The 27119-nt window shown below is 37.3% G+C and overlaps 2 protein-coding genes and 1 pseudogene across 6 annotated transcripts in view; 1 reads left to right on the top strand and 2 right to left on the bottom strand.

The window, feature by feature from the left end:
* The window catches only part of GARIN6 (golgi associated RAB2 interactor family member 6), a 45571-nt gene extending 21445 nt beyond the window's left edge, over positions 1-24126 (bottom strand). Inside the window, exon 1 of the mRNA XM_027973911.1 lies at positions 24078-24126. Within this exon, the coding sequence (XP_027829712.1) occupies positions 24078-24126 (49 nt within the window). The remainder of the gene's footprint in view (positions 1-24077) is intronic.
* ANKS1B (ankyrin repeat and sterile alpha motif domain containing 1B) overlaps positions 1-27119 on the top strand; it is a 1156475-nt gene that overhangs the window by 317678 nt on the left and 811678 nt on the right. The window lies entirely within an intron of this gene.
* Positions 24613-25167, bottom strand: LOC114116718 (large ribosomal subunit protein mL40-like; annotated as a pseudogene).

Genomic DNA, 27119 nt, shown 5'->3' with positions numbered 1-27119 from the left:
TATATATACACATATATCTATACATACACAGATGCATATATCAGTTCAGTTCAGTCGCTCAGTTGTGTCTAACTCAGCAACCGCATGGACTGCGGCATGCCAGGCTTTCCTGTACATCACCAACTCCAGGAGCTTACTCAAACTCATGTCCATCGAGTTGGTGATGCCATCCAACCATCCCATCCTCTGTTATCCCCTTTTCCTCACGCCTTCAATCTTTCCCAGCATCAGAGTATTTTCAAATGAGTCAGTTTTTCACATCAAGTAGCCAAAGTATTAGGGTTTCAGCTTCAGCATGAGTCCTTCCAATAAATATTCAGGACTGATTTCTTTTAAGATTGACTGGTTGGATCTCAGTGCAGTCCAAGAGACTCTCAAGAGTCTTTTCCAGCACCACAGTTCAAAAGCATCAATTCTTTGGCACTCAGCTTTCTTTCTAGTCCAACTCTTACATCCATATATGAGTACTGGAAAAACCATAGCTTTGACTAGACAGACCTTTGTTGGCAAAGTAATGTTTCTGCTTTTTAATATGCTGTCTTGGTTGATCATAGCTTTTCTTCCTAGGAGCAAGCGTCTTTTAATCTCATGGCTGCAGTCACCATCTGCAGTGATTTTGGAGCTCCCCCCCCCCCAAATAAAGCCTCTCTCTGTTTCCATTGTTTCCCCATCTAATTATCATGAAGTGATGGGACCAGATGCCATGATCTTAGTTTTCTGAATTTGTTTTAAGCCAACTTATTCACTCTCCTCTTTCACTTTCATCAAGAGGCTCTTTAGTTCTTCACTTTCTGCCATAAGGGTGGTGTCATCTTCATATCTGAGATTATTGATATTTCTCCCAGCAATTTTGATTCCAACTTGTGCTTCATCCAGCCTGGAATTTCGTGTGATGTACTCTGCATTTAGGCTAAATAAGCAGGGTAACAATATACAGCCTTGATGTACTCCTTTCTTGATTTGGAACCAGTCTGTTGTTCCATGTTCAGTTCTAACTGTTGTTTCTTGACCTTGACCTGAATACAGATTTCTCAGGAGGCAGGTTAGGCAGTCTGGTATTCCCATCTCTTTAAGAATTTTCCACAGTTTATTGTGATCCACACAGTCAAAGGCTCTAGTGTAGTCAATAAAGCAGAAGTAGATATTTTCCTGGAACTTTCTTGCTTTTTCAGTGATCCAAAGGATGTTGGCAATTTAATCTCTTGTTCCTCTGACTTTTCTAAATACAGCTTGAACTTCTGGAAGTTCATGGTTCATGTACTGTTGAAGCCTGGCTTGGAGAATTTTGAGCATTACTTTACTAGCGTGTGAGATGAGTGCAATTGTGTGGTAGTTTGAGCATTCTTTGGTATTGCCTTTCTTTGGAATTGGAATGAAAACTGACCTTTTCCAGTCCTGTGGCCATTGTTGAGTTTTCCAGATTTGCTGTCATATTGAGTGCAGTACTTCCACAGCATCATCTTTTAGGATTTGAAATAGTTCAACTGGAATTCCATCACCTCCACTAGCTTTGTTCGTAGTGATGCTTCCTAAAGTCCATTTGACTTCACATTCTAGAATGTCTGGGTCTAGGTGAGTGATCACACCATCGTGATTATCTTGGTCATGAAGATCTTTTTTGTACATTTCTTCTGTGTATTCTTGCCACCTCTTTATATCTTCTGCTTCTGTTAGGTCCATTCCATTTCTGTTCTTCATTGTGCCCATCTTTGCATGAAACGTTCCCTTGATGTCTCGAATTTTCTTGAAGAGATCTCTAGTCTTTCCCATTCTATTGTTTTCCTATGCATTCAAATGGGAATATCTTTCCTTTTCTACGTATATATGGTTGTCATGTTTCATATATACTTTTGGGTGCTGTTTTCTTATTAAAGATATTCTATAGTTTTTAGAAACATTATTTTTAATAAGACGGTGTATCACTAAGACATGGAAACATTACTGAGTAAGTAATTTTCAGGATGGAGTACAAGCATAGATAAGAATTTTCCCCATTCCCTGAAGATCCTTTAGATAAATTCTTTGAGATTCATTTCATAGTAGACTGGGAAAGAAGCTTTAAACTAAAGCCACATTGTTTCCTAAGGAACAGTTAATCTAGAGAATCAAAAGAGTGTTTTTGTTTTCTGAATTAATGAAAGATATCACTATCGATTTGAGATGAGAAGATAAATAGACATGGAAAATGTGATTGAAAGTCATAAACACAATTATTGTAGGTATATGGTATGTTTCTGTGTGAACATATTCAGTAGAGGAATACAATATGAGAAATCCCACAAATATTATACGTGTTTAAGAAAATTCAGTTTTCAAAAAAAATTGTTGGACACCTATGTTACTTGTGAATATAAAGAATATGGAAATCCTCTACTGAGAATGTCTTCCTTACTCAGAAATAGAAAATTAATTTTAGATTAGCCTCACTGATTAGGAAGTGACTAAGTCTACAGAGGATGAGATTGTTGACTGGCATCTTCGATACAACGGACATAAGTTTGAGCAAACTCCAGGAACTCTTGAAAGAAAGGCAAGCCTGGCATGCTGCAGTCCATGGGTTACAAACAGCTGGACACAACTTAGTGACTGAACAACTCTACTTAGGAAAGGCAAGTGATATTGATAATGTTACATAGAGGTTTCTCAGTTTAAGGATGCCATACTCTGTCACAGACACTGAGTTAAGCAGAGGACATATCCTTAATGCATTGCCATTGGGCTCCAGGTTATCACTAGATAGAGAGTGTTAACCCATTCCTTGAAAGGCCTCTCTGTCTTCCCTTCCTTTACAGCCTCCCTCATTGGGTGAGCTGATCCTAAGGTATCTCTTTTTCTTTTATGCTCCACTTCCCACAACTCTTTAATCAAGACAGACCAGAGAAGTAGAAAGTAGACAGCTTTTTCATGCTTAAATACTTATGCAATACAAGGAATAATGCCTTGACTTTTCAGATGGGACAGAGTATATTTTAAATTTATTCAAAAATTAAATTCATGGGGTGTATCCAAATTTTATAATGGTTTGAAACAAATGAAAGAAAAAGAAATTTACTGTTGATTTTATCCTAAAAGTAAAGTTTTATCAGCACAATGAAATGAAGTAATGTAAGCAAAGAATGGTGGCTTAGATGGTTAAGAATCTGAGCAGAAAACCTGGGTTTAAATCCTGGGTTGGGAAGATCCCCTGGAGAAGGGAATGGTTACCCACTCCAGTATTCTTGCCTGGAGAATCTCATGGACAGAGGAGCCTGGTGGCCTATAGTTCATGGGCTCACAAAGAGTAGGACACAACTGAGTGACTAACACACTTTCACTTTCACTAAGCAAAAAACTTAATGTAGTGCTTGACATAGAGTATGTGCTCAAACAATACAGATGCTGAAGCTGGACTTTGAGGATTCAGATCCCATATATGTTCACTTCTTACTGGCTGTGTGACCTTGGGGAAGTTATTGGAACTCTCTGTGCCTCAGTTTCAATAATTAAAAAATGATAATAGTACTACTCACCAGGTTGTTCTGACAATTAAATGAGTGACTATGTAGAAAGTGTACATAACTGTATGTGGCACACGTGAGTTTTAGATGTGTGCTCTAATGTGGTGATGGTGGTTTAAGAAATCATATATCACTTTTTGTGTCACAAAGCAAAATAAAATGAAAATAATGTTAAATTAAGAAATAATAATAATAATGTTAATAATAATGCTAAATCAGAAATCTTTTACCTTTGGTAAGACAGTGGTTATTCTTATATGGAATAAAAATTTTCTCTATCAGTTCTGTATCTTCTGATTTTTTGAACCCATACATTTTATGACTTTATATTATTTTAGGTTTAAGAAAAGAAACTGTTGGATTTCAGAGCATATCCACTCAAATCCAGCTAAATTCCACTGGCAGTTTTTTCAAACTGACAAATTTGTTATTATCATCTTGTTTAAATGAATATTTGAAACTAAATAAATAGTGTATTCTTCATGCTACTGAAATACAATTGGTTTAGATATTTAGAACCTTTAAATGAGAACATGTGTGTGAAAAATTAAGTAACTTATGATAGGAATAACAGTTAAGCTCTGAATTTCTTGTACAAATGAATTTCTTGTAGAATTTCACAAATTGAAACTTTAATACCAGGAACATATATTAAGTGGGATGCGTGATTTCTCAAATCATAGAAACCTTCCTTCTGAATTCATTTTCTCATGTATTACCTCATTAAGGATTCTGCCTTTAATGCCTCCATTAAAACTCCATCATTGTTTTTTAAAATCTCAAGCTGGAAATTAAAAACAATTTTATAGGAGATTTTTGGTAACATTATCTAGGATTTTATCTGAGCTGGATATGTGTCAAACTAGTCTCAGGGACTGCTGGCCCTATCTCACCTATCCCAGAGGTCTGAGGTTATTTGCTTTCAGATTCAACCATTTCTTTAAATCTAATTTTTATTTTGTATTAGAGTATAGTTGATTTACAATATTCTGTTAATTTTAGGTGTACAGCATAGTGATTGAGTTATACATATACACACAACTATTCTTTTTGGATTCTTTTCTGAGTAAAATTTTTAATTGAAATATAATTGACTTTATAACACTATGTTAGTTCCAACTGTACAATATAATGATTTGATATTTCTATATATTACAAAATGGTCATCATGGTTAGTCTAGTTACCATCTGTCAACATATAAAGTTATTAAAGTATTATTTACTAATTCCCCATGCTGCACATTAAAATTTTTTTTAATTTATTTTTTTAATTGAAGGATAATTGCTTTGCAGAATTGTGTTGGTTTCTGCCAAATATCAATATGAATCAGCCATAGGTATACATATGTCCCCTCCCTCTTTAACCTCATGACTCATTTATTTTGTGACCAAAAGTTTTACCTCTTAATTTCCTTCACCTGTCTCACTCATCCTTCCACCCCTACCCCGCCTCTTTGGAAACACCTGTTTTCTTCTCTGTGTCTATGAATCTACAAGATTTTAAATTTTATATACAAGAAGACATAGAAATTTAGTTGAGGTGATAGATAAGCTCTGGGAATGCTCGAAGAATGTGTTAGTGTGCACTTTTAAATATTTTGGCTTTGATGGGGAAACTCTGAATCGTAAAGTGAGAGTTATGTTAAATATGTTATGTATAATGCACAGAGAAAATGTAGAATTTGGAGACCTGGCTTTGGGTCAGCTCTATAGCTGTCTAGAGTGTCTCACCTGGATAGCTGTTTAACTGATATGACTTTTAAAAAAAAGTCTGTAAAATAAAGGTATTATACTAAATCAGCATTTCCTAAATGGTGTTGTGATTACTAGCTCTGATTTCTAGTCTGGTATTAGAAATTACTGATATAAAGATCCCATGGTCAAATATGTTTATGAAATTGAAGAGGTTTCTTTGAGTTGATGTATATGATAAGTTTTTCCCAAAGGGAGAAGACAGCAAGCAGACTTTCTTAAGTTATGTGACTACAGAACACTTTTTGGTAGTGATATTCTCTTTGGAATACCCTTAAGAATCCCATGGACAGAGGAGCCTGGCTGGCTACAGTCTATGGGGTCCAAAGAGTCATACATGACTGAGCAACTAATACTTTCACTTTCATTTTAGGAATGCCTGAGTTAATTATTTTATAGATATCTTTTAATTTTGTTTCTGTTTCATTTGCTAATATACTTTTAGTTAAGTGTGGAATATAAGGCATAATTATTAATATTCTTGAATTCCTTGAAAAAAATTCTATAATCAAAATTTCTGTTTTCTGTTTTCATTCATTGTCACAAGTCTCCACCCAGCTGACATCTCTAATATTAAAAAGTTGGATATTACTAATTAACTTTTCAAATTAGGATTGTATTATTTTTGGTGTAAGGTAAATTATATTTATAAAATACCACAAAAGGCAATTTCTTAACTTTTCATGCTTTTACTAAATGCATTAATATAAAGAGATACTGTAAAAATTAAGCTAGAGGTACAGTGTTACTGTGGAAAATAATTTTTTTCTCAGGCAGTGTTAAAATCTGAGAGATGGGGTACAGTTATTAAAGGAAATATAGCAAGGGAATCTCATTTGTCAAAATAAAACTATTGATAAGAAAGGTAGACATTTGAATTGGAAAAATTTACACATAATTAAAAATTTTGTAAAAAAACTAAAAATCATCTTCATTGGCTAAAATAAAAGATTTTAGAATCTGCTAAAATCTAGAATCTGCTATTCTAGAATCTGCTTTTAGATGATTTATCATCCTCATCTATTAAGTCCTACTGATCACTGGTATCACAATAAGATATTTTTGCTGACTCCATCCAAAGGGGCCTTTAAACTGGTTACGGGCATAGAACAGATACATTAAAGAAATGCAGGACAGCATTTGTTGAGTTCCAAATTTTACAATTATGGCAGAAATACTGAGAAGGCCTTATGACTGATGGTTGGTATGTGAAAGTCGCTCAGTCCTGTCCAACTCTGTGACACCATGGACTGTATGCTGCTGCTGCTCAGTCGCTTCAGTCATGTCCAACTCTGTGCGACCCCATAGACGGCAGCCCACGAGGCTCCCCCGTCCCTGGGATTCTCCAGGCAAGAACACTGGAGTGGATAGTCCATGGAATTGAAACTATAAAACTCCTAGAGGAGAATATAGGCAAAACACTCTCAGAAATAAATCACAGCAGGATCCTCTATGATCCACCTCCCAGAATACTGGAAATAAAAGCAAAAATAAACAAATGGGATCTAATTAAAATTAAAAGCTTCTGCACAACAAAGGAAAATATAAGCAAGGTGAAAAGACAGCCTTCTGAATGGGAGAAAATAATAGCAAATGAAGCAACTGACAAACAACTAATCTCAAAAATATACAAGCAACTTATGCAGCTCAATTCCAGAAAAATAAACGACCCAATCAAAAAATGGGCCAAAGAACTAAATAGACATTTCTCCAAAGAAGACATACGGATGGCTAACAAACACATGAAAAGATGCTCAACATCACTCATTATCAGAGAAATGCATATCAAAACCACAATGAGGTACCACTTCACACCAGTCAGAATGGCTGCGATCCAAAAATCTGCAAGCAATAAATGCTGGAGAGGGTGTGGAGAAAAGGGAACCCTCCTACACTGTTGGTGGGAATGCAAACTAGTACAGCCACTATGGAGAACAGTGTGGAGATTCCTTAAAAAATTGCAAATAGAACTACCTTATGACCCAGCAATCCCTCTGCTGGGCATACACACTGAGGAAACCAGAATTGAAAGAGACACATGTACCCCAATGTTCATTGCAGCACTGTTTATAATAGCCAGGACATGGAAACAACCTAGATGTCCATCAGCAGATGAATGGATAAGAAAGCTGTGGTACATATACACAATGGAGTATTACTCAGCCGTTAAAAAGAATTCATTTGAATCAGTTCTGATGAGATGGATGAAACTGGAGCCGATTATACAGAGTGAAGTAAGCCAGAAAGAAAAACACCAATACAGTATACTAACACATATATATGGAATTTAGGAAGATGGCAATGACGACCCTGTATGCAAGACAGGAAAAAAGACACAGATGTGTATAACGGACTTTTTGGACTCAGAGGGAGAGGGAGAGGGTGGGATGATTTGGGAGAATGGGAATTCTAACATGTATACTATCATGTAAGAATTGAATCGCCAGTCCATGTCTGACGTAGGGTGCAGCATGCTTGGGGCTGGTGCATGGGGATGACCCAGAGAGATGTTGTGGGGAGGGAGGTGGGAGGGGGGTTCATGTTTGGGAACGCATGTAAGAATTAAAGATTTTAAAATTAAAAAAAAAAAATCTAACCACATATGAGTTTAAAAAAAATTAAAAAAAAAAAGTAAATTAAGGAGAATTCAAGTTGAAGACTGACATTTGAAAGTGAAATCATTAGGTGTGGTTCTGGGGCAGCTCTGAAGAGCTCCAGCACCACAGTCCTTTATGTCTCAATGCAGAAAGGAATTCAGTGAGAGGCAGAGTGATAGATAAAGAAGTGATTTATTAGAACAGCATGCTTGTAAAGTTCATAAGCAGGCTGGCTAGGGTTGCCCTGCCCCGAGTACTCAGTGGGTTACATTTTTATTATAATCAAAAGAAGACAGAGGAGGGGGTGAAGATCTCTTTCTTGCGTATATGTCACCTTTCCACCATCAGTTCCTCCCTAGGTAGGGCAGGGAAGTTTTCTTGTCCCTATAAGATCAGGCAAATACTGTCATAGCACTTGGGAAAAATATTTTCAGGTCCAGTACAGTCAGGGTCTTTCATTTTGAAAAGTCACCTTTCCATAAATGACTGTTTTTTTGTATGTACAGAGCATGTCTTGGATGCCATTAACTTGATGACATCACTGGGCAGATTATAGGCCTTATTCTCTACGGTTGTTTTATGTTCCGGCAGCATTGTGCAAAGAATATATCTTTGGAACTGAATTTTGGGGGTCATTAATTCACTGAGCTTACTGGGCAGGATTCGGTCTCATGCCACCATTGTTTTATTGTTCTGGGTCATGTCTCATGCTTCTGTTGCATGGTTTTGTTGCTAAGCAAGTTAGCTAGATTTTATTGTTAAGCAAGCTAATTTTCCTTTGATGCTAAGTGTCTTGTTTTGTTTAATGAGTCAAGCAAGCCAACATTGTTTCAGAATTTTCCCATTACTTTCTTGAGTGATTATTAGTCTTTTTGTGGTCTCCCAAAGCCCCCTAAATTTCCCTCTCTATCTACAATTCCTTAATCGGGTTTCTAAGCTAGTTATTTGACTATCCCTCTTTATCCCTATCAAAAGCAGAGAGAAGGGAAGGCGTTGCAGGGTAAAAAGAGTGGTGTGAGGAAATAGACAGGAATTCTTGTGTCTTATAGAAAGCAATTCACAAATCATTTACGTTGAGACAAAAGACTTTGTACTTGAAAAAAGAAGTGATATAAAGGGCTGGAAATGTAGGTAGGGAATTTGATGGGCCTTAGAATTCCTTATACTTTCTCAAGCTTTAGTTCAGATTAAATTAAAGAAACCTGCTTAGAAGCAATTTTTGACCCAGTTAAGGTTTGAAATTCCTCCTGAGCTAATTGTGTATCCTACCATGAGTGATTGATGTTTCCTGAGGCTCATGGCTGAGGCATTGTTTCTCTGAGCAGGAATCTCTGACCCGGAACAACACATCTATGAATAGTGATTTGACCACCACAGAAGACCCTGTTTGTTAAATCCTCGGGATCTACAATCTTCCTATGGCTTTTTTGTTTTCAGTCTCTGCCTAATGTTCCCATTTCAACAACATTTATTGAGTGCACCCTGTGCTCTCATAAAGATGATAATGTCTTTCTTCCTTTCCCAGCTGCATGAAACACTAAAGTTATATGATTTGGTTTTGTAGGAGAAATGATGTAGGGCCTGGGCAGTCATGGAATGGAAAAGTTTGAAGGACCACTGGGCTAGGGTAAGTTTTCATCATCAGTTCTCTAGAGGATTCATACAAGTAATACTTTTTTCTTTCCAAAGCCTTTTAAGATTTGGCTGGTGTGTTCAGCACAGAGTTTCTTAGCACTGAGACCCTGATTACTTATGACCAGATGTAAATAGAAAAGTAAATGGTCTGTTTTCTCTGAAGTAGTGTTTAATAAGGCAATTTTCCAAAATGATGCATGCAGTATCTTAACAAAGCTAGCTAATTAGATACAATCTAGGTGACTAAAACTCAACAATGACCAAGTTGAAGCATTCATGATAGCATAAAAATTATGGAGAAATTGCCTTGAAACACCTTGGTACCAGCAAAAAAGTAGTTTCTACTAACATCAATTTGTTGACCATTTGGTAGTTTCAACCATAATCATGGCCAATGGTTCCTAAATCTAAATTTCCAAATTTAGATGTACACATCTAAATGTCTAAATCTTTCTCTTGTTCTCTTTCTCCAGACTTACATATCCAGTTATCAACCAGCATCTTGCTTTGGATATCACACATGCACTTCTAATACAGCAGGTCTAAAGTCAAGCTCATCCTGCCCATCTGTATCACTCTGAGTGTTCCATATCCTCACTTGCCCCCAGTATCTACCCACTTGCTCAAACTGGAAATTTATGATTTATCCTAAATTCCCTCATATCGCTTTCTCTACATCCAGTCAACAATAACCATATTCATATCTTATCCATCCCTTCCTTTTCTCCCCAAATAATTAAGAGTCTTAAAATCTCCTGCCTTCTACTAACTTCTTTTCAAAATATTAACTGTGAAAAGATCTTTCTGTAACATGCACATATCACAGAGTCATGCTGCAAATCAGAACACTTCAGTTGTACCCATCACCTATAAGATAAACTTCCCTGTAGCCAGTTCAATCATTATCTTCTAGTCCCTGCTCACCTGCCTAGCCTCTTCTATTTTCTGCAATGTTACCTCTCCCCACACACCCTGCTAGCCTCCCATACCTCCTCCACCTCCACCAGCTGGGTGATTCTAAGTTTTGGTAGGCTGACAAATGACCCCCAAAAACATCAGGTCCAATTCTTCAAACCTGTAAATGTTACCTTATTTGGAAAAAGGGGTCTTTGGAGATATAATTAAATTAAGAATCTTAAGATAGGAAGGTTATCTGAATTAACGGAATGGACTCTAAGTGCAGTATACTCTGTAAGAGAGAGACAGAGAACTATTTTATAGACACAGGGAAATTGAAAGATACTGATCTTGAAAAACATAGTGATATGACCATAAGCCAAGGAACGTTGGCAATGATCAGAAGCTGGAAGAGGAAAGGGACACATTTACCCCAGAGCATGACCCTGTGTACACCTCAGTTTTTGCCCAGTGATAGGAATTTCAGATTCCTGAGTATCCAAAATTGTAAGAGAATGCATTTCTATTCCTGAAGCCACAAAGTGTGTGGTAGCTTGTTGCAATAGCCATAGAAAACAGTACAACTGTTACTGAGTCCAGCCTTCTACTCTTTGAGGCCCGACTGGCCAATCAATCCAGAGATGAGTTGTTGGGGCAAGGAATAGCAACTTTACTTGGAAAGCATGTAGACCGAGAAGATGGTGGACTAATGCCCCAAACAACCATCTTACCTGAGTAGAGTTCAGGCTTCCTTTATGCTACAAGGGGAGAAGGTATGGCTAGTTGTTGCAGACTTCTTGATGCTAGGATCCTCTGCAGCTGTCTGTCTAGATCTGGTCACAATGTTCCTATAAAACTCCAGCAAGACAAATGTGATTCTCTGCTCTGCAACATTTTCTCTCTAAATGAATGGAAAAGTGTTATAACTTTAAAGGTCAGAGCCTTGAGAATGGGTTCTATATATTTCAGGCTCTAGACAGCATTCTTTTACAAAACCAGCATGACTAAGCACAGGCAACAGAACACAAGGGTTAGAGCTAAAGGAGTAGATCTAATATGGGTTCAGGTTTGTTCTTCCCTGTTATACAACTTCTATTCCTGTTATTTCATGAATGTTTACTGCTCCAATATGTTATTTACTGTCAACCTGGGATGCCTCTTCTTGTCCCTCTTTGTCTGAAAATTTCTCACTTATTTTTAGAGCTTAGTCTGTGAAGGCTTTTTCAACTCTCTCTGGAAAGTCAGTACTCTGTCCTACTGTGCCTACTGTTTGTTTTCTTCTTGCTTTTTAATATTCCTACATTTATTATGGCAATATAAGACCTAGTATAGCTACCTCAGTGGTTAGGGATACAGGCCACTTGATTCAGTTAGAGATGGTTTGAGTAACTTTGTGCAAGTTACAACTCTAAACTTGTTTCCATATCTGTGGGGTGTGTGTGTGTGTGTGTGTGCGTGTGTGTGTGTGCGTGCTCAATTGCTCAGTTGTGTCTGACTCTGCGACCCAATGGACTGTAGCCCGCCAGGCTTCTCTGTCCTTGGAATTTTTCAGGCAAGAATTCTGCACTGGGTTTCTATTTCATACTCCAGGGAATCTTCCTGACCCAGGGATTGAATTTACATAATCCTATGTAAATATGGTATCTGTCAAATATGGCTCAAAAATGTTAGCTCCAACTAGAGGAATGTATTTTGTTTTCATAACTGCCTCTTAATGAAGTATAAACTCTTTGGAGGAAGGGAAAGTTATTTTTATTCATAGTGCCTGGCTAAAAGTTTAATTAATACTTAATAGGTAAATAAATAAAATGTGTCTTTTACCAAAGGTCTTGCTATTAAATTATTATTCTCCTTCCTGGAACTCTCAAAATGCCTAATCTGGTTTTCCTTAATTCTCTAAAAATGTGCCATTATAATTTTATATATAGAATTTCACAGCCTAGTCACTCTCATCTCTGTAATGGAATTCTTATGGATTCAAGACTCAGATGGTAATTCCCTACCTCTTGGTAGGGCCTTTAAGAATATTTTCCAACTTTGTACATAATTTCAGAAATCCACATTTCCTTGCCTCTATTTCACTTTATACTGAGTTCAGAGGTAGGTCATCTGAGAAACTTAAAAGAAAAAGTAATTTAATGTTTAGTTAAAGAAAACTTATTCATGTGTGCAGCTCATTTGTATGGCTTTGCAATCATAGAGGCCAAGAAGTATAGAATTGTTCAGTTTTATTCAAGAGAAGCATTCAGGATTGCTGATTGCTAGAGATTCTATCATCTGCCTCAGTCTCCATTTTATAGGACAAATTTGACTTTTTAAAAAGTCTATCAAAAATGATTGGTTTCACTCATCAAAAAATCTATTATTGTCAAAATCATCTTTGTGGAAATTCTCTTAAAATAATAATGGCCATTTTTCCCTGAGGAAGCTTAATTGCAGAGTTACTTTGTACTCCATACTATTGCAAATGCCTTTCAAAGAGAATGAAGTAGTTGAGAGGATGTCTTACATGATTGCTTTAAAGATCAGAGGTATATAGAATAAATACTTGACAGGCTGATAACTTGAATATAATCTTTAGCTTCATTTAGTTGAATCTCCGGAAAACTCTGTTCATGAGAGAGTGTGTTCAAACTTCCTAAAACTAATTAGTAAAAGATATGATGTAATGGTGTGAATTCATGTAATTTACTATTGATGGAATTATCCTTTTATTTCCCTCTCTTTCTCTTTTTCCCTAACAACAAATGCTTTGCAGTGATTATGTGTTATTCACATAATCTACTACCTAGCTGCCATCTGACATATACCTACTACCTAACCAACTGCCTGGCACATTTTTAGTCATTAGGAAAATGCAATTTAGAAAAGACAGATAATAATAACTATTGCAAGGATGTGAAGAAACAAGCCTGCATGCACTGTTGGTAGGAATTTAAAACTGCACACTTACTTTGGTGAAATTGTTTGGTGGTTTCTTAAACAGTTAAACATTACTTTATCATATGACACAGCCGTTTGTCTCCCGGGGATCTATCCAGGAGGAATGATTCTATTCTTTGCTCATCATTACCCTCTCTTGAGCTCCTTCCTCATCCCCTGTTCTAATCCCAACAACATAGTTATTTCCTTCTCTTTTTTTGTCCTGTCCTGGGTCAAAGTCATCTAGCCAAATTAAAGGTCTACTCTAATCTTTAAATCTCCTAAAAGCATGAGGAGCTGCACACACAAATAAGTTTTCTTTAGAAATTAGATGGATAAAGTACAAAAGCATGAGGAGGTAGAGGTATTTTTATATATAGTAATAACTGGTTTGGTAATAAGTATCTATGAGAAAATTTGTAATTTTGAGAAAAAAATTTTGTGCTAGACGTAGGTTCATTTTTTGGTTTCACAATTGTAGAATCACAGAATTTTACTGATAAGTCATACTTCAGAGATTGAAATGGCATGAAATAAGTATTAAAGCTACTGTAAAAAGTTGGCTTAAAGCTCAACATTCAGAAAACTAAGATCATGGCATCCGGTCCCATCACTTCATGGCAAATAGATGGGGAAACAGTGGAAACAGTCTCAGACTTTATTTTTGGGGGCTCCAAAATCACTGCAGATGGTGACTGCAGCCATGAAATTAAAAGATGCTTACTCCTTGGAAGAAAAGTTATGACCAACCTAGATAGCATATTGAAGAGCAGAGACATTACTTTGCCAACAAAGGTCCGTCTAGTCAAGGCTATGGTTTTTCCAGTAGTCATGTATGGATGTGGGAGTTGGACTGTGAAGAAGGCTGAGCACCGAAGAACTGATGCTTTTGAACTGTGGTGTTGGAGAAGACTCTTGAGAGTCCCTTGGACTGCAAGGAGATCCAACCAGTCCATTCCGAAGGAGATCAGCCCTGGGTGTTCTTCGGAAGGAATGATGCTAAAGCTGAAGCTCCAGTACTTTGGCCACCTCATGCGAAGAGTTGACTCACTGGAAAAGACTCTGATGCTGGGAAGGATTGGGGGCAGGAGGAGAAGGGGACGACAGAGGATGAGATGGCTGGATGGCATCACCAACTCAATGGACATGGGTTTGGGTAGACTCCGGGAGTTGGTGATGGACAGGAAGGCCTGGCATGCTGCGATTCATGGGATTGCAAAGAGTCGGACACAACTGAGCGACTGAACTGAACTGGGATGAATAGTGTCTCCTGCCTCAGAAATTTGTGTTTACTGAACCTCCAGAATATGACTTATCTTGAAATATGGTCTTTGTGGATAATAATTAGTGAATATGAGTTCATATTGGAATAGGATAAGTCTTATACCCAATATGATTTGTGTCTTTATAACAAGAGGAAAGATACACACATGGAAAGGGGCCATTTGATGATGGAAGGAGAGATTGGGGTAATGCCGGTGTAAACCAAGACAGCAAGGATTGTTGGTATTGTGAGAATTAAAATGCAAGGGAGATTTCTCTAAAGCTGTTAGAGGAAGCATCATCCTACTGACACCTTGACTTCAAACTTCTAATCTCTAGAACAATGAGAGAATAAATTTCTGTTATTTTTTTCAATTTTCTGTTGTTTCTACTAAATTATGGTACTTTGTTATAGTAGTGCTAGGCAGCCAATACACCTACATGTATTGAAAATACCAACATACATGTTTATCATATCCAGGAGTTTATTAAATGATTTGTTTGGCAAGGATGTTTCTGGCATAAACTATATTTCATAGCTAAACTTGGAGTCCAGCAACTCATATTTCAGAGATGCCTTGCATCTATTTAAACTGATGTCAAACATTTCCCAAAGAGTCAAACTGTGTTGATTATAGACAGTTACAAAAGTTAAGTAATTTAGAAGGTTGGTGAGAAAGTTCTGTATAATTGAGTGGTAGGATTGAAGGAGTCTATGATTTTCAACACAATGTATGCCATGTTTTATGTGCAAGGCATATGTGTTTTGTCTTAAACCATTTTAAGGTGTTAAAAGTATCATATAGGGACATTTCTTATATATATTAATACATACAATGGTTTATTATTCAGCAATGAAAAATAATGAAGTCTATATATTCTATGCTGTAGTACTATGCTGTAATATGGATGAGTCCCAAAAACATTATGTTAAGTAAAATAAGTCATGGATGGTCATATAGTGTTAGGGACTTTTTAATCCAAGTAGATTTACTTGAAATCTTCCTTTAATAGGAGTTAATGTGTGGGATCATAAAGTTAAAGGAATGATCTTGGAATGCTTAGCTAGGCTGTGGCAGTGCTAATTTGTTAAATTGAACAACCACAGTTTTTTGTTTTCTAAAATCACTTGATACACGATAATATTGATAGAATTTTTCATTTTCTGAAAAATACATTTTGCATATTTCAGTATTTGAAATGTGGTATTCATCTCATTAATTTTTCCTTTTTGCTAGGAATAGAGTATAAAGTACACCAGCACATAATCCTTACCACATCATTTACTAATGACCCCAGACCAGATGTTCATCAGAGTTTGTCAAGGTAGTCATACCTATTGCATTAGGCAACAAACTTGTTAAAGTCTTTCTAACTATATTTCCTGTGTTGTGCTGGCAGCTCTATCACAACAGTTTGGGAACTCTTAAAATATTTCCAACAAAGCCAAATATTGCCAAGAATCAAGTTTCAGTTTATAAAGACCTTCCATTCGGATTTCACGAAGTCATTTTCTCATTTTATTGTCATATGAGTTATATGTTAATATCTCTATTTCACAGTTGAATAAATTTGAGGCTAATTGTGTTATGTGACTTGCCCAAGTGGTGGAGCTATTATTTGAGCCCAACTCTGCACCAAAATCAATATGCTCTTTCAGGAATAACATATTGCTTTACTTTATTTGGATTGAGTTTTAAAGCTTGTTTTTAAAGTTGCTGCTAAGTCACTTCAGTTGTGTCTGACTGTGTGACGGCAGCCCACCAGGCTCCCCTGTCCCTGGGATTCTCCAGGCAAGAACACTGGAGTGGGTTGCCATTTCCTTCTCCAATGCATGAAAGTGAAAAGTGAAAGGGAAGTCGCTCAGTCGTGTCTGACTCTTAGCGACCCCATGGACTGCAGCCTACCAGGCTCCTCTGTCCATGGGATTTTCCAGGCAAGAGTACTGGAGTGGGGTGCCATCACCTTCTCCGTTAAAGTTGCTAGACTTTATGTAAAATATAGAATATAATATTGACTCTTCTATTTATTAACTGTATAAAGTTAGTCCAGTACTCTTAACCTCAACTTTACCTGTAGTAATCATGTAACTTAATAGTTTGTTGTTTGCCACTCATAATAAGCACTTTACAGCTACTGATTCATTTAATCTTTATAACCCTATGAGGCAGATAAATGTCTCTATTTACACATGAGGAAAATGAGATTCAGTGAGTTTAAATAAATTGTCCAGAGTCACAAACTACTCAGTGACGGAGCATGGACTTTAACATTAAAGCCTGTGTGCTATGCTGCCTCTCTGTGAAGCAGAAATGAATAACACTCATGCAGCCTGTCTGTTTACATAAATGGTGATGTAGATGTAGTCACTTTGTAAACCAGAAAGGACTAAAGAAAGATTAGTCATTACAAATAAGAATGCTTTACTTTAACTGTGGGGAAATGTCAGGGTAGGCAGTTTCCTTATACTAATTTCTATGGAATTTAAATGCTATTGTCACATCCTAATTCCACTGGTAAATTTCTTGAAATATTCTTTGAAGTAAGATGTGGATTTTGCCTCATTTAACAAATGAAACTAACTGTAAACGTTATCTCCTACTAGTTTAGCAATTCGTGTTTTTTAATTACTTCTTGATCATTTGAATTGCTCTGAGGATCATTTGTTGAAGTCAATTAGTGTTTTCTTTTATTAATATGCTAGTATTTGCATGAGAAGAATTCTTAAATATTCTAAGAGTAAATTATTTGCTATAGTGTGGTATTTATTGCAGAGAACATCTGTTCCTTTTTGATGCCTAACCATTCATTACTGAGATGATTTTAGGTATTCTTCATAAATTATCTTATTGGGCTTCTGAATTTCAAACATTTTTCAATAAGACACAGAATTCTGAACTGCACAGTTCTGGCTGCTGTTATCTATATTTGGCCTCTGACAACCAAAGTTAATGTATTCTTTGATAGCTGTCATGCCACTTCACTTGATGAGGACTTTCTTAGCCTACCTCCTTTTCTTCCTTGTCATCTTCTTTTTTTCTTCTCTTGTCTCCATTCTCCTCCACATCTTGCTCTGTGGTTCAGCCTTTTGTAATATCTCATCTCTAATTTCTTGCCAAGAATAAAATGAAAAATAATCATTTTCACTTTTTACCCCATTTTCAATTTCTTTCAGACTTTAGGTCACATACCTTCTTTGAGTTGTGGGGTAAATAGTAAAACAAAATTCCTTCACCACTCAGTAGTGGATTAATGATCAGTCTTCTTCCATTTGGAATTTTGTCATGACAGGACCATTCCCTTCAAACTGTAATACTTTAGAAATCATATTCAAATGCTTCTAGTTGTCACGATATAAAGCATTTCCTTGATTTACATCACTCACCAGGATGGTTCTAATCGTAGAGTTTAGTTAAAATAAACAGAGCTGAAACCTCTCATGTAGGGAAAGCCTTGCTCATAATCATAAAGCCACCATGTATTACTAAGAAGAGAGGGAGAGTCTTAAGGCATAATACCATGATCTTATTCAGAGAGGTCCTTTGGAAACATGAACCCATTTTTTCAGTCCATTTGATGTTAGTTTAAATAATTGTACACATTTATTTGCTCTATTTATGGAATGTCATCATGTATATGAGGGTCTATATTCCAGTTGTGTGGGGGAAGCAAGACTCACTGGCTTTCACTAGGACTGTATTAGGCCTCTTTCTCCCCAACAACCTCCATCATGTTTGTGCCACCCTTCAGATGTGGGCCTTGAACAGTGAAGCTGAAAATTATTCCTCACCCTTGAGAATGGAGAGAACAATACCAAAAGGGACCAAAGTATCAATTCTAAACGTTCTGGGGTATGGCACTTCTACACCCTTAAGAATGTTCCACACTGAGGGAAAAATAGTTACTCCTGAAACTACTTGTTGGATTGATTAAGCATTGTGATGCAGTGTGAAAGGAAGTTTCACCAAGAACAGATTTCATATATAAGAATAGATCATTATTTTAACCAACACAAAATATATGAAAATAACATTTGTTATGTGTCTGAAAACTGTAGTCATGGTTACTTTGACCATAAGAATATATTTTCTCTCCTTTTTATCCTGGAAAGAAAATAAAACATCTGTTTCTGAGATTTTAGAACAATAAATAGCATTAATTTTCATTCCAATTCAAGCATAAGTATTTATATCAAATGAGATGATTTCTTCAGCAAAATGTTTCTAAAAGGAATTTTAATAATTCTCTTTGATTTCTTTGGAACTAGTTCTGCAAAGTCATTGGAACAAAGCTAGCCATCATATAATAAGATCAGAATTATAGGTTATATGGATTCAATTACTGTTTATATCCAATATAAATTATTTAACCAGCTTTTAAATACATATTGGGTATACAGCACAGTATTAGTGTTATGAAAGATACAAAATAAAAGAAAGGAAAAAATTACAAGTGACCTGAAAGGTCTTGAACTCTAAGAGGAAATAGATTTCTAGAGTAGAACATTGAATTTACAATAATTTCTTCAGTTTGTATGTTAAATACAAAGACAAGTCAAAGTAAGAAAATAAACATTTATTTAGAGTCAGGGTACTCTACAAAAAGTCGGAGATTTTAAGTCTATTTTGTTCAGAATATTGTTTCTCTGATTATCACAAAAATACATGTTCACTGAAGAAAATTTGAAAAAGAAATTGCCTATAAACACCATGAAATAAACATTGCTTCAGTGAATTCAGCTAACATTTTTTCTTTTCCCTGTAGCTGTTTTCTTCTTGGAACATTCTTCCCAATCCTCTTCATCTGCCTGTTTCTTGCTCATCCTTCAGAACCTTATTTTCAATGGCACTTGTCCTCAAAGAAGCTTTCAAACCTCCTACCTGAGGTCCTCTGCTAATATGCCCCTGTTTAATCTCTGGGTTTCCTCTGCATTCTTGAAATATTAATGATCCTGGACTCTGGTGTATGCTGACAATACACTGACAAACATGATAAACAGGATCTCTATGATAATGGAGTTGGCAATTTTAATGGAGACAGCTAAGAAACAAACAAGAATGAATGTGCACATATAATTTTGCTGTAGTTACATGTAAATGTATATTCCTCACTAGGCTACCAACCCCATGGGGTGAGAACAATGACTGTTTGGTTTAGAGAATTTAGTAAATAAATGTACATGTGTTTTAAATGAATGGACACTGAAGGAATGAACAAATAAGCTAATCTTTTGTGTGCTTTCTCAAGATATTTCATGTACATAAATATTATGATCAGGCTACCCAAGATGACTGTTCTCTTGTTTTCTGTACATCCCCTGCTCAGCCAGTCCCTGCCTCAAGTATACCCTACTCACATGACTGACCCTCCTACATACTTGCCCCAGGCCCAAAGGAATGATCTAGCTTTAGATAAGAACTCTCCACTGTGCTTAAAGGGATGGTGAGGGGCATGCTGCTCTGCTGGTTTCCCTAATAACCCATGAGCCAACCTTAAGTCAGTTCCTCTACAACTAGCAACCTACCCCTGTCTCTACGAGCAAAGACTGCTGCCATGTCCTGTCTGCCCTCTGCCATATACAGTGGGGTGTTTCTCCAGGACCTTGCTTCAGACATGCAAGATTCCCCTATCCATTAGACTATTATGTTTCTGTTGCTGACTCTCAGCTCCTTTCTTCCATCTTGAAGCTGGGCAGGTACAGGCCTTCTAATTCTGCATGGTTCATCCCAATCACAAACATACAGTTTTTATATATACTCAAAATTGGAATCTTTTGATGAATACATAGTATACTTTTTCCACTTGATATTATGTCTTGAACATACTCTTATGTGAATAAACATTTTAATGTGATCAAATATTTTAGTCTGGCATTTCACATGATGTATTTTACATAGAAGTTAAATAAGCAGGGTGACAATATACAGCCTTGATGTACTCCTTTACCAATTTTGAACCAGTCTCTTCCGTGTCTGATTCTGGCTGTTGCTTCTTGACCTGTTTCTCAGGAGATGGGTAAGGTGGTCTAGTATTCCCACTGCTTTAAGAATTTTCCACAGTTTATTGTGACCCACATAGTCAATGGTTATAGCATAGTCAGTGAAGTAGAAGTAGATGTTTTTCTGACATTCTCTTGCTTTCTCTATGATCCAACATATATTGGCAATTTGATTCCTCTGCCTTTTCTTTGCATAATATTTAATTTTAAAAATATACTAGAGTGATTTTTAAAAAATCATCCTCTATTGAGATTATTTTCACTCTTTTCCTGACTCTACCCAGTCATTTAGATTGTTGATAGTAGTTTACTGTTAGTAATTATGTTCTGATGAACACATTTATGCATAAATCCTCTATCTTTGATTTTATTTCCTTGGAAAAATTGAATCACTGAACAGAGGTAAGTATCTTTTTAAGACGTTTATAGTTCAGTTCAGACACTCAGTCACGTCCAACTCTTTGTGACCCCATGGACTGCAGTATGCCAGGCTTACCAGTCCATCACCAACTACCAGACCTTACTCAAACTCATGTCTATCGAGTCAGTGATACCATCCAACCATCTCATACTCTGTCATCCCCTTTTCCTCCCACCTTCAATCGTTCCCAGCATCAGGGCCTTTTCCAATGAATCAGCTCTTCACATCGGGTGACCAAAGTATTGGAGCTTCAGCATCAGTCTTGAATATTCAGGACTGATTTCTTTTAGGATTGACTGGTTGGATCTCCTTGCAGTCCAAGGGACTCTGCAGAGTCTTCTCCAATACCATAGTTCAAAGCATCAATTCTTTGGCTCTCAGCTTTCTTTATGATCCAACTCTCACATTTATACATGACTACTGGAAAAACCATAATTTGACTATACAAACCTCTGTTGATATATATATTGACTTTTATATATATTGCCAAATTGCATTACAGAAAGGTAAATTATAGTTTATTAAGGGAAAAGTTACATAATTTCATTAGTTTTTTTTAACTCAATGACATTTTAATGAAGATACTATGTAATATAGGCTTGGATTGTTTTAATTTCTTCCTTCCTCCACAACACTTTCCAGCAGCATTTCAACTTCTCCTATCTCTTGAGATAAACCATTTTATTAAAATTATCTTTTACTATTCAAAACATTATTTTAAGATTTTTCCTTATTTTTAAAATTAATTTTTATTGGGTTTTCATTTGATTTTGAAACTAGCAATAGATGTGACCTCTAGGATTGACTAGTTTGATCTCCTTGCAGTCCAAGGGACTCTCAAGAGTCTTCTCCAGCACCATAATTCAAAAGCATCAATTCTTTGGCACTCAGCCTTCTTTATGGTACAACTCTCACATTCATACATGGCCACTGGAAAAACCATAGCTTTGACAATATGGACTTTTGTCAGCAAAATGATGTCTGCTTTTTAATACACTGTCTAGGTTTGTTGTCAGAGCTTTTCTTCCAAGGAGCAAGTGTCATTTAATTTCATGGCTGCAGTCACTGTCCTCAGTGATTTTGGAGCCCAAGAAAATAAAATCTGTCACTGCTTCCACTTTTTCCTCTTCTATTTGCCTTGGAATAATCTTAGTTTTCTGAATGTTGAATATCAAGCCAGCTTTTTCATTCTTTTCTTTCACCCTCATCAAGAAGCTCTTTAGTTCCTCTTCACTTTCTGCCATTACAGAGGTGTCATCTGCATTATCTGAAGTTGATATTTCTCCCAGGAATCTTGATTCTAGCTTGTGAGTCATCCAGCCTGGCATTTTGCATGATGTTCTCTGCATAGAAGTTAAATAAGCAGGGTGACAATATACAACCTTGACATAATCCTTTCCCAGTTTGGAATCAGTCCTTCATTCCTTGCCCAATTCTGACGGTTGTTTCTTGACCTGCACACATGTTTCTCAGAGACAGGTAAGATGGTCTGGTATTCCTATCTCTAAGAATTTTCCACAGTTTGTTGTAATCCACACAGTCTAAGGCTTTAGTCTAGTCAATGAAGTGGAAATTTTTCTTGAATTCTCGTGCCTTTTCTGTGATCCAACAGATGTTGCAAATTGATCCCTGGTTCCTCTGCCGTTTTCTAAATCCAGCTTGTACATCTGGAAGTCCTTGATTCATATACTGCTGAAGCCTAGCTTGAAGGATTTTGACCATTACTTTGCTAGCATGTGAAATGAGTGCAATTATCTGGTAGTTTGAACAGTCTTTGGCATTGTCCTTGTTTGGGATTGAAATGAAAACTCACTTTTTCCAGTCCTGTGACCACTACTAAGTTTTCCAAATTTGCTGACATATTGAGTGCAGCGCTTTAACTGTTTATCATGTTTTAGGATTTTAAATGGCTCAGCTGGAATTCTGTCTATTCCACTAGCTTTGTTTGTGGTAATGCTTCCTAAAGCCTGCTTGACCTCACACTCCTGGATATGAAGGTGGCTCTAGGTAAGTGACCACACCATCATGGTTATCCTGGGTCATTAAGACCTTTTTTTGTATAGTTCTTCTTCATTGTATTCTTGTCACCTTTTCTTAACCTCTTCTGCTTCTATTAGGTCCTTGCAATTTCTGTCCTTTATTGTGCCCATCTTTGCATGAAATGTTTCCTTTTTATCTCCAATATTTTTGAAGACGTCCCTAGTCTTTCCCATTCTATTGTTTTCCTCTATTACTTTGCATTGTTCAGTTAAGGCTTTCTTATCTCTTCTTGCGATTCTCTGGAACTCTGCATTCAGTTGAGTATATCTTTACATTTCTCCTTTGCCTTTTGCTTCTCTTGACTTTTCTCAACTATTTGTAAGTCCTCCTCAGACAACCACTTTGCCTTATTGCATTTCTTTCTCTTTAGGATGGTTTTGGTCACTGCTTCCTGTGTTACAATGTTATAAAACTCTGTCCATTATTCTTCAGGCATTCTGTCTACCAGATCTAATACCTTGAATCTATTTGTCACCTCCTCTATATTCATAAGGGGTTTAATTTAGGTCATGCTTGAATGGTCTAGAGGTTTTCCCTGCTTTCTTCAATTTAAGCCTGAATTTTCCAATCAGGAGCTCATGATCTGAGCCATAGTCAGCTCCAGGTCTTGTTTTTGCTAACTGTATAGAGCATCTCCATTTGGCTGCAAAGAATATAATCAATGTGATTTTGGTGCTGACCATCTGGTGGTGTCCATGTGTAGAGTCTTTTCTTGTGTTTTTGGAAGAGAGTGTTTGCTAAGACCAGCGTGTTCTCTTGACAAAACTCTGTTAGCCTTTGCCCTGCTTCATATCAACAATTAATTGTATCAATAAGAAATGCATGTGTTATTAATATATTTTTGAGTGAAGAAGGATAGGTTTGGGAATCTTGAGACAGGTGAATGCCAGATAAGAGAATTTCAAAATTTCAAAATAGATGTTTAGAAACCCCTGTAGGATTTTGAGAGAGATAAAACTGTCTCTGGAGGCAGACATATCTTAACTCAAAGTAGTAACTTGGTGACTTTAAGCACTTAAGTTTACTGACTTAAATTTCAGCTGTGTTTCACTCACCTTTCAAGGGCTTAGGGGTACTGGAAATTTTTCTGGTTCTCTGTCTCATACTACTACCACTGGGATATTTGTGGGAGGCTATTTCAAGTCCTCTCTACTCAAATCGCTCTCTGAACCACTTTAAACTCACTACATGGGTGCTCAGTTTTGGACATTGCCTTCCTCCTCCTCCTCCTCCTTTCCTCCCTCCCTCCCCCCACTTCCTTCCTTCTTTCCTTTCTTCCTTCCATAGCTTCTATTTATTAACAGCAAGCTCCAATACTTTGGTCACCTGATGTGAAGAATCGACTTATTGGAAAAGACCCTGGTGCTGGGAAGATTGAAGGCAGGAGGAAGGGGATGACAGAGGATGAGAGGGTTGGATGGCATCACCAACTCAATGGACATGAGTCTGAGCAAGCTCCAGTAGTTGTTGATGGACAGAGAGGCCTGGCGTGGTGCTGTCCATGGGGTCGCAAAGAGTCAGACACGACTGAGTGACTGAGCTGAACTGATGATTTTGTAAAGCAGCCTCGAACCCAGGTCATTCTGATTCTCAAGAGCAGTGTGTTCTGAGGACAGCTTCCTGTAGCTCTCTCTTGAATTCCACTGGTGTGTACACCGTGATGATGATGTGGTACTGGCCTTCTGCAGGCATGTGATCTGGCCTTTCCCTCTCAAAAGGGAACAGACTGGGGTCACGTTTGATGGCATCCACATGAAGTTCCCTGGGATGCAAGTTGTAGCTCCTGCGGTGCTTCCTGCTGGGCCTCAAGCATGGGCCCGATGACCTCCCTCTCTGTCTCGTGCTCTCCCTGCTTATACAGGGACCACTTCTTCAGAAGCTGAGCTCTCATCTCGTTTCTTCAAAGAGCAGTTCCCTCTGAGACTGCTATTTCACTTTATCCAAGAGCTCACAGGGATAATAAAATCCTCAAAGGGAATTAGCTCCTGGCTAGGCTTTCTTCTTTTTCAAATGGTCTTTTACTGCTTGGTCTTTTTAAAGATTTAACTACTTCTTTCACAGAGGTTCTGCTCTCATGGGAACAAGTTCTGAGACGATCAACCATGAAGCTTTCTGATAAGTGTCTCTAGTCTATGTCTGCCAAATTCCCAAAGCATCCATGGCCTTTAGGTTGCTTCCAGGCATGCATTCATTTGCATTCAGGGCCCACACAGAGATTCTGACGTAGCAGTTCTTTAAGTTCTCGTTTGTACTAGGGAAAATGAGGAATACATTTCACTGACCTGAGATTTCCCTAATCTTATCTGATAGACAGTGATAAGATAAGGCAGGGAAATGGAAGGCACTGTAATTTAGGGAGGATGAAACATCCCTTAGTTTAATATTTCCAAAATATTGTCTCTGTTACATTATTATTAGATGTCGCATTTAAGAAGGTTTATCATGGCTCTGAACTCGAGGTGAGCTGAGCATGAAGAGCGCCTGGAAGCGGGTCATACACTACCTGCAGGTAGTAAGCAGGGCATGCTTACCTCCTGGCAGCCGTTTAATTAGAGTGTGATAGGCTTCCCCGTAGGAAAGTTCTAGAAAATCCAATATGGCTTTTAATTTCTCTGGGGAAAAAAAAACCCTCAAAATATAATTTTTACTGAGAGTTGGCTTCAAGTATTAACTTTATATATATTAAAGATTAAATTTTTTTCTCTTAACACAAATTTCTGGCAGCGCTCTATTAATCATCATAAACTTTCTCCCAGAGTTCAGAAATCTTTTTAGAAAGAAGGGAGCAAATAGATATTTTTCCTCTGTAGAATGTAAATGAATTTTTGGTATAAATCATGTGGATTTATATCGAATAACTAGGCAGTTTATTAATTCTAGGAGTGTTTAGCTCAAAGCATATTATGTGCACTGTAATTTATCTCAAAGACTCGATAGTAGCCTTCTGTTTTTTCTTCCGTTTTCCAGAGCTTAAACTTCAGATACTTGTTCTTTTATATTAAATTTACATTGTTTCATTATATTTATCCTTCATATTTCAAGATTTTCTTCACAATAAAATTGTTAGGCAATATATTATAATATCTGATCCAGTGTACCTTGTACACCTGTGTTACAGACCACTATTCTTGGCCCCCTTAATCAATAGAAGTTGATCAGAGCTAAGACAAGAAATTCAGGCAAGGCTTTACTGGGGGTCCCTTTCAACAACAGTGGGGAGCAAGAACAAACAACAGTTTCCCTTGCTGGTGTGTTCCTGAGCTGGGGCATGAGTTGGTTCCAGGCGTCAGGCTGGAGGGGTGGCTTAGGTGGTTTGCCCACCCCTTATGTGCAGGGGGCATGTGCAGTGCCCTATTTTTGCTGCAGGCTATTTTGAAGTGACAAGTGGTATTCGGCTTCTTTGTGCCATTTGTCCAGAATTTGTCCTAACTGCTCATGCATGCAGTTAATTTTAGTCCCATGTAGTTCATATTTTGTTGCTCAGGGAAGGTTGTGTCCAAGTGCAAGCACTGCAGCACTGCAGCAAGGGTCCCAGGTCCCAGGCCTGCCTCACTTGTGCTGGAGATACATTCGGTTCTCATCATTCCCTCTCCTCTTTTGGTGTCTACAACACTAATCTTTTCATTCTTCCCTTTACTGCGTGACTAGTTGACTTCTCTTTATCCTTTTAGTCCCTGAATGTTGATATTCACCACAATTCTATCTCATACATTCAAGTATTTTTAACCTAGATATTTCTCCTGAGCTACAATGTGCTTAGTCACTCAGTTGTGTCTGACTCTTGCAACCCCATGGACTGTAGTCTGCCAGGCTCCTCTGTCCATGGAATTCTCCAGGCAAGAATATTGGAGTGGGTTGCCATTTCCTCCTCCAAGGGATCTTCCCAACCCAGGGATCGAGCCCAGGTCTCCCACATTGCAGGCAGATTTTTTTTTTTTTTTTTTTTTTTACCATCTGAGCCACCAGGGAAGCCCTCCTGAGCTATAGATCACATTTAAAACTACTTATTGTATCAGCATCTTGGTCTGGATACATCAGAAGTGCCTCATGTTGCAACATATCCAAATATGCTGCTTTTTTCCCCTAAATTGCCTTGA

The sequence above is a fragment of the Ovis aries genome, chromosome 3 (assembly GCF_016772045.2).
Source record: "Ovis aries strain OAR_USU_Benz2616 breed Rambouillet chromosome 3, ARS-UI_Ramb_v3.0, whole genome shotgun sequence".
NCBI lineage: Eukaryota > Metazoa > Chordata > Mammalia > Artiodactyla > Bovidae > Ovis > Ovis aries.
Note: the sequence above shows the minus strand (reverse complement) of the source record. Positions and strands in the feature narration are given on the sequence as shown.